The sequence below is a fragment of the Plasmodium gaboni genome, chromosome 8 (assembly GCF_001602025.1).
Source record: "Plasmodium gaboni strain SY75 chromosome 8, whole genome shotgun sequence".
Taxonomy (NCBI): domain Eukaryota; phylum Apicomplexa; class Aconoidasida; order Haemosporida; family Plasmodiidae; genus Plasmodium; species Plasmodium gaboni.
In genome coordinates, this window is record NC_031488.1 from 236,647 (window position 1) to 245,671 (window position 9,025).

A 9,025-nucleotide genomic window follows, 5' to 3' on the forward strand; every position below is an offset into this window, starting at 1 on the left:
ATTATGATAATAATCAAAATTATGATAATAATCAAAATTATGATAATAATCAAAATTATGATAATAATCAAAATTCTTATTCAAATGTTAAAAATTTGTTCTCATTAAATAATAACAACCAAAATGAAGATGCGTTTAATAATTATAAAAATATAACTAGCAGCTTCACCACTTCTTCGAGTAGTTGTATATATAGTAGTAGTAGTAATATATATAATGAGCATGATTATCAAGAAAAAGAAAAAAAAATGGAATCAACAAATTGTTTAAAAGATACACAACAAAATGGTATTAATAACAATTATTATAATAATAGTTATGATAATAATAGTTTTAATAGTGATGCTTTAAATAATGAAATAAATACACTTTCTCATTCTTCAGATATACATAAAAATTTAATATCTAATATAAATGTTAGAAGTGATGGAATAAGCGATATTAGCTTTTCTAAAAATTCCATTTTTAATCAAGATATAAATAATTTTGTTCTCATAAATAATGATAAAAACAATAAAAATATAAATAAAATATATAACACAAATTATATATCTTATGCTTTTCATATTTTAAAACAAAATAAAATAAATCTATGCAACCTTATCGATGAAAATAAATTATATTATCATAACAATAATGAAAATACTCTATTTATACATTTTAAAAATGAATTCTTAAAAAAAGAAATAGAAAAAAATGTTGATATACCAAATATTATTGTCTTAAAAAAAATTATGATTATAAAAATTCTTTTTTTTCTTTATAAACATAACAACTTATTAATTATTAAATTATATATTCTTAAAACATTATCCATTTTATCAAACCATTTAATTTATGAAGAAGATATAGAAAACTTTATAAGAATATTCAATTATTTTGTTACACATTTTTTAAAACAAAATGATTTTACTAATACACACACATCAACTTTATTAAAACATGAGAAAAAAAATAATGTAAATACACATTCTACACAGTTATTAAACAAACAAAAATATAAAAAAAATCATAAATTTCAAAATATCCAAGAAAAAAATATAAATGAAATATTATATAGTAATTCATATAATTCGGATCACACATCTTATTTAGGAAGTGTAATTATGTCATCAGATTCATCTACACAAGAACAAAAAAATAATAAAAATAATAAAAAAAATAAAATAAATAAAAAAAATTATCTTAACAATTTTGTAAGTTATCTGTTAAATAAAAATCATATGCTCATATTAGAAGAAACAAATAGCTCATATTATAATAAAAATGTATTAAAAAATTTTATACGTATTTATATAACAGATATTATACATAAATTATTGAAATATAAAAACAAAATAATATTGAATTCTATTCTTTATATTTTTTCAAGTAATAAAAATATACCCTTCTTTAATTTGTTCTATATTGTTAATAAAGAAGCTATTGAACAAATTTTGAAAGAACCTTTCTTTTATTTAACAGTAGAAAGAAAATGTATAAACGATAAGGAAAGCAAAAAGGAAAACCAAGATACTCATATAAATATTAATCATAATAATAATCATTTTGAAATAAAAAAAGAAAACTATAAACATGAAGACCAAAAAAGTAATAATATATATCACATTTCTTATCAACACTCTTACCTTAACATTTTAAACGAACACTTTTTTCAATCATTCCAATTCGATAATATTAGCCTCAATAATGTCAAAACCCTTTTTTATTTCTCTTTTTTTAATTTTATTAATGATAAAGATTCTATGATTATATTTAGAAAAAAAACTCTCACATTCTTAAATATTCTAAATGATATATATTTTTTTAAAACCAACAAATACGTGTTTTATCGGGAAAAGTATAAAAATTTTTTTTTGTGTGCAGACAAAACAAATGATTTTGCATGTATAAGTCAGGCAAATGACGTAACACGTGCAGGCAAAATGAACGAATTATTATGTACAAGTCAGGTAAATAAAAAGTTGCAAAATAATGAAAGAGTGGGAGTATTATCATATAAAGATAGGAATAATTTGAAGATTGAAAGTATGAATGGAAATAAATATATTAATATTGAAGATGCTGTTATAGATAAAAAAAATAAGACAGGCATAAAATATGATATGAAAAATAATGATATGAATAATAGCAATATGATGCATAGTAATAGTGATAACTCAAATAAATTTTCTGATGATGATGATGATGGTGATTATTATTATTATTATTATTCTAGTTCTTCATGTAGTGTATCTATATCATGTGCATCATATAATTCTGTTGATGATAGTAGTACTGTTCATAATGTATCAGATGGTAATAACGAATCTGTTGATGATGACTTTTCAATTTCTTCTATATCGAATAAATCATTTAAAAATAGGATAATAAAATCATATGACAATATATATAATGAAGATATAAATACAAATGAAAATATACAAATGAATTTTGATATAAAAGAATGTTCATATATATATATGTATAAAATTGGTTTGTATTGTATAATATCGGGTTATTATAATTATGGATATAAAATATTTGGAAAATTATATGTGATGGTTAATAAGAGAGATATAAAATTATGGTTAGAATGTTTATTAAATTATTGTAAATTTTATTATTTAAATAAAAGAAAACCTAAACAAAGAAAACATTTATATATAAGAAAAACGAATGATAAGAACAATATGTATAATAATATAAAAAATAATAGAGACGAATTATATCATAATAAGAACGATTTTTTTACTCACTGTAATTATAATATTGGTTATATAAATCCTTCTAAATGTTTAGAAAAAGCTCAAGAGTGTGTAAAACAAATAATAAGTTATAAAGAAAATTTTTTTCATGTGTTCTTATTTTTACAAATAAAAAAAAATATATATAAAGCTATAGAAAATTTAATTATTTTAATAAATGATATAAAAGATGAAATAAATTATACTGTGAAATATTTTACATATAATATTCAAGAATATATATATTTTTTAAAAAGTATTTTCATATACTTAATATTACTATTAAATTTTAAATATGAATTTTCAAGATTATCGAAAAGAATATTATATATATATATTGTATTGATTAAAACGTTATATGTTATATGCATTTTTATGAAGAATAAAATAATTCCATATTTATTTTTGAATTCTTCCTTTTTATTAAATACACTTATGGATTATAATTATGCAAGTGGTTCTGAACAAAATGAAAGTGACAGTGAAGAGGATGATGAACGTGACAACAAAAGTGACAATAATAATGTTTATAATAAGGATCATTATAATGAAGGCATTTATGACCAGGATAATAACATTATAAATGTTAAAAAAAAGAAAAGAAAAATGAACTTATTTATGTGGGGAGATGATTATACAGGATATAATTTTACAAGATTATATTTGGAAAGAAAAAAAGAAAAGATAATACAAAAAAATCTTTTTTCAAAAGAATTGAAAGATGTCGATGGCAAATCGTTTCAAGAAATTTTTGAATATATAAAAAATTTGTGGAAAGTATCAGGAGAAAATTTTTTTTTTTATTATCATATACATAATTTAAATGAAATGTATCATAATTTATTTAAAGATAATATTATAAATAAAAAAAAAATCCTCAATTTTTTAAAAGTCTATCTTTTAATTCTAAACAAAATTAATTATCCGACTCCTCCTCGTTTCTTGTCATCTCGTGCTTTTCCCTATATAGTTAGTCGGGCATACATATACAAATCGGTAAGAATATAAAAAGAGTAAATATATAAGGACGAACAAATGTGTATACATAATAATATATATAATAATATGTATATATTGTATATATATATATATATATATATATTTATATATATTTATTTATTTGTTTATTTTTTTAGAACCTTGTAAAAATGCAGTATGAAGTGGAGTCCGTTAAATGTATAGGCCACTTGGAAAACGCCCAAGTAACAAATAAAAAAATAATAATATATACATATATATATATATATATATATATATATATATATATATATATATGTGTATATATTTTTACATATATTATTTTTATAGGCTCATATAATTAAACATTTTTATTATTGTAATATTAAATTAGTTTTGAGAAATAAAATTATAAGAAATATAAATGTAAAAGCTAAAGGACTTTCTATATTTTATACGTTTCATATACAAATACAAAACGAAGATTTAAAGAATTTTCATATATTCATTATACCACTGGATAAACATAAACAAGTATTGGGTCAAGCCAAGCCAACTGATTTTTTTATTAAATATATATAAAATAAAAATACTCCTTTTTTGTAATATATACATAAATAAATGTACTTTATATGTTTATATTTTTTTTATATTTTATTTTTATTTATTTTTTTTTTTTTTGCATGTATGTTTTTACCCCTTCAAAAAAGGCTAGCTATTTTTAATTTTTTTATAACGTTAACAAAAAAAAAAAAAAAAAAAAATAAAAATAAAAATAAAAGGAATAAAATATAACATAATATTATATTATATAATAAAAGAATTAATTATATAAATAAACATAAAACGTAAGGGATGCAACATATATATTTTAAGTTGAAAATATATAAATTACATAATTTGAAAAAAAAAAAAAATAAATGAGCACACACATAAATATACATATACATATATATATATATATATATATATATATATATATATATATATATTTTTATATATTTATTCATTTATATGTTTATATTTTTGTGTGATTATAACAACTTATACAATTAATGCCCCCCTCCCCCCTCTTTTATCATTTCACACTATTACTCATTTTCATTCAACAACTTCTTTATATTGAAAGGCTTGAAGGGGATACCATCTCCCTTGTAAAATTTATTTTGAAATTCAACCCATTGCAATCTTAATGAATGTAAGAAACATTCCAGTGTGTCCATACATAATATAACAGCTATAGTTAGTATTGAAAATAATTGAGAAAATAATATTAAGTTAATTAATACAGATACAAAACTATCTCTCTTTAAAGAATTAAGAATGGTTTGCTCAAAAAAAACAAATGATAATTGTTGATGAGCTAATGATAATGCCCATAATCTTAAATAAGAAGCTGTGTTACTAATTAATCCTAATATAAATTCAATTGTTTCTATTAACTGCTCAATCCATATTTCTGAAATGTTTTCTTCATGATGATTCTCTTCTCCTCTCATGTTTACTGCCGAACCTCCTTGTAATCCTTTTTCTTCATATGTAGAACTTAATAAATGAGCTTCTATATCATCATCTGTTCTTTTTTTTTTCTTTTTATTTAAATATTCTTTTTCATCATAATTATCATCATCATCACCATCATCATAATCATCATATTCATCATCATATTCATCACCTTGTTGTTCATTATCATATTGTGAAGAGGATATTTTATTATTCATTGTATTTCTTTTATGCATTGATAATAAATTATTCTTTGTATCACCAAACATATTATTATTACTACCATCTGTTGTTACAATTTTTTTTTTATTATTTGTTGATAATAACATACCACCTGATTTTGTATTATGATGAACGGCATTGATCATTTCTTTGGCTCCTGGCTCGGAATAATTTTTATTTTCTAAAAGGAATTTACTATTACTATTATTATTACCATTATCATTGTTGTTATTTCTTTTTCCTCTCCTTTTCTTTTTCCTCATATTATGCTCATTAATTTTTTGCTTTTCTTTCATTATGTGATATGTTCGAATAGCTGGCTTACATATAAACATAAAAGGGATACATAAAACAAACAAAGATAATAAGAGTATCTGTATTATATTTTGATAAGGATAAAATTGATTCGTATTATTTATTTCTTTCATTAAATACATATTTATAATAGTATTAATGATCCCTTGTTTTTGAAATCCTCCATATCCAACTGGTGTAACCCATTTATATATAATCAAGAAAACTAAATATCCAATCATAGATAACATCATAATTAATTGTGGTAAGAATTCAAAAAAGAAATCCATTTTTCTTTTAAAATGTAAAGCATTAAATCCTTTCATAAGTACACCAAAAGTCATATGTATGAAACCAATTATGATTGAAAATTTCATCTTAAAAGAATTAATATATGTTAATTCATTTTCTGCTCCTAACCATTTACAATCAAAACCAAAAATATAAGGATATGCATATTGAACCTCACCTGTTGCTGAATCGGTTATCTCTCTTCTTTTATAATATTCCATATTATCTACTTGTTTATCTAACATAAACATAGAAGAAAATAAATTTAAAGGCATAGAAAAAAAATCATTATATAAAAATCCAGCATATACTGCAAAGAAACCCATTAATAATAACATATATCGACCATCAAATAACATAGTAACCATCTCATTATTATTTTTTTTATTTTTAACTTTATTATTCATTAATATTAAAAATAAAGCAAATAAAAAAATACATAATCCATGGCCAACATCTCCATACATTATTCCAAATAAAAATGGAAACGTTATAATAGTTGATATAGCAGGATTAATCTCACCATATCTTGGTACACCATATGTATCTACCATTGATTGATATGACTTTGTAAATTCATTTGTTTTTATATATGTTGGAGGAGATACATTAGGTCTTAATACTTTATCTGATAATAATAATGCTGATACTAAATCATTTGAACTTTTATTTATTAAAATATGTCTTATTTTTTCTTCATCATTTGCACTATACCAACAATCACAACGTAATGTTATATCACTACCTTCAAAATAATTTAAATTATTATATATATGTCTTTCTTTTTTACAAAATAATTTCCATTCTTCTATTAAACTATTTTTATTAGGTTCTACTACATTTATTAATACAAATATTTCATTTATAAAATATTCTTCATATGCTTTTAAAGCTTTCTCCTTATCATTAATAATCTCTCTTAATTCTTTTAATCTCTTCTTTGCATGTTCATAAGTTCTTGGCCAGTCATACGTCTTCACATCATAAGCCTTACAAATTTTCATTATCTTATCATATATATTGCTTTGTGACGAACCTTGACAATATACTACAAATACACTTTTTAAATCTTTCTTTTTTTTCTTATCATCTTTGTTATCTCTCTTATCTGAAAAACTATCATAATTATTATTATTATTATTATTATATATATTATTAGTACCTCCAACTGATCTCAACGAATCTAATTCTTCCACATTTTTTAATAACTCATTATCATCGGCATCTTCATCTATGTTTTGAAAATATGTATATGTATTACCTCTAAAGGCTCTAAATATTGTACGACTAAAACTTTCTTGGTCTTTTGTTTTTATAACACCTGATATATTTGTAAACATCATATTAATACCATCCTTCATAATATGTGTTGATAAAGATATATTATTATCTTCAATACCCTCATCAAAAGGACTTACAATATTATTATTCATATTCTTATTACTATTTTGATGCTGATCTACACCCATTACAGATCCTCTTCTCATACCAACAACTCCTCTAATCACTCCAGGACTTAATTGATTCAGAGCTGTTAAAATCACATGCTTCTCTTCTATAGCATTATTTCTTTCATCTATAAGATCTTTATTATTATTACAGAAACGAACAAATTGAACATGTAATCGATTTAAAGATTCTTCAACTTGATCAAGTTCATATATATTATCATGTTCTAAAAAACTATCAATTTTACTCTTCTTTATTTTTATATTAGGTAATTTATTAATATTCTCTTCTAAAAAACGTAAAATCCTTTCCATGTCATCAATACGTTGAATATATTTCTTATATTGTCTTTTCATCGTCTTCTCATTCATATCTATAAATTGTATATCTACTTCTTTACCTAGGCAATCTAAATATTCTCTTGCCCTATCAGAAGGCAGAACTAAAGTCCCGTGTTTCATAATCTCTGATCTAAATATGCCCATCTTTAAACAATTAAATCTATTATATGTGATATATATATATGAATGAATACATAAAAAAAAAAAAAAATATACATATATATATATATATATATATTTTATTTTGATGAAATAAAAAAAAAAAAAAAATTCAAAATTTTTTAATCCTTTTTACAAATATAATTTTAAATACACTTTATTATCATCTTGCAGGTTCATAAAAATTTCCATTTATCCGACAAATAAATATATAAATATATAAATATATACATATATATTATTTAAATTCAATGAATAGAGGGGGTATATACTTTTGTTATTTCAAAAAAAAAAAAAAAATAAAATAAAATATTATAAATTATTTATTATATATATATATTTATATTTATTTAATGAGTTCCCCACAAAATATTTATAGCAATCATATTTATAGGCACATTTGCTCGTGTTCTTTTTTTTCTTTTTCTTTTTTTTTTTTTTTTCTCTAATTTTTTACAATATCTCAAGATTATGATATTATTAACACATAACCGAGCATTGTACTATTACTTTAAACATATAAAATGAAAAATAAATAAATAAATATATACATATATATATATATATATATATATATATATATATATTTATATTTATATGTATGTATTTATTAACGTAAAAAAAAAAAAATAATCATAATAAATATTCATAAAAATGTAAATATATATAAAATATAAAGTATGGATATTATTATATAAATATATTATATATATATATAAATTATATTAAAAATAAAAACCTCAAAAATTATATAACAAAATTGAAAGCAAAAAAAAAAAAAAAAAAAAATTATTCATATATTATATATATTAAATATATATATAATAATTTTATATTCTTCTTTTTTTATAAATCTCCGTTTTTTATATATATAATATAATATAAATATAAAATATTACCTACATAAATATTATATATATGATATATTATATATATATATCAAACATTAAAATTATATATATATAATATATATTATATATATATATATTATATACATTTATATTTTTTTTATATTTACTGTTTTTTTTTTTTTTTTTTTTTTTTTTTGTTTTTTTTTCTTCTCAAATATTATTCATTTCATTA

General features: G+C 20.2%; 2 protein-coding genes across 2 annotated transcripts; one reads left to right on the forward strand and one right to left on the reverse strand.

Annotated features, from left to right (window-relative positions):
• Positions 1-4,265, forward strand: PGSY75_0806700 (putative membrane protein; the record flags this gene model as incomplete). Its single annotated transcript, XM_018785203.1, has 3 exons — positions 1-3,722; positions 3,863-3,928; positions 4,035-4,265. Coding segments are annotated over 3 exons (4,019 nt in total), but the record flags the coding sequence as incomplete, so codon positions are not given.
• A 509-nt stretch (positions 4,266-4,774) lies between these two features.
• On the reverse strand, positions 4,775-7,927 carry PGSY75_0806800 (putative vacuolar proton translocating ATPase subunit A; the record flags this gene model as incomplete). Its single annotated transcript, XM_018785204.1, has 1 exon — positions 4,775-7,927. The coding sequence occupies one exon, from the start codon at positions 7,925-7,927 to the stop codon at positions 4,775-4,777; it is 3,153 nt and encodes a 1,050-aa protein (XP_018642171.1).
• Between the last annotated feature and the right edge of the window lie 1,098 nt (positions 7,928-9,025).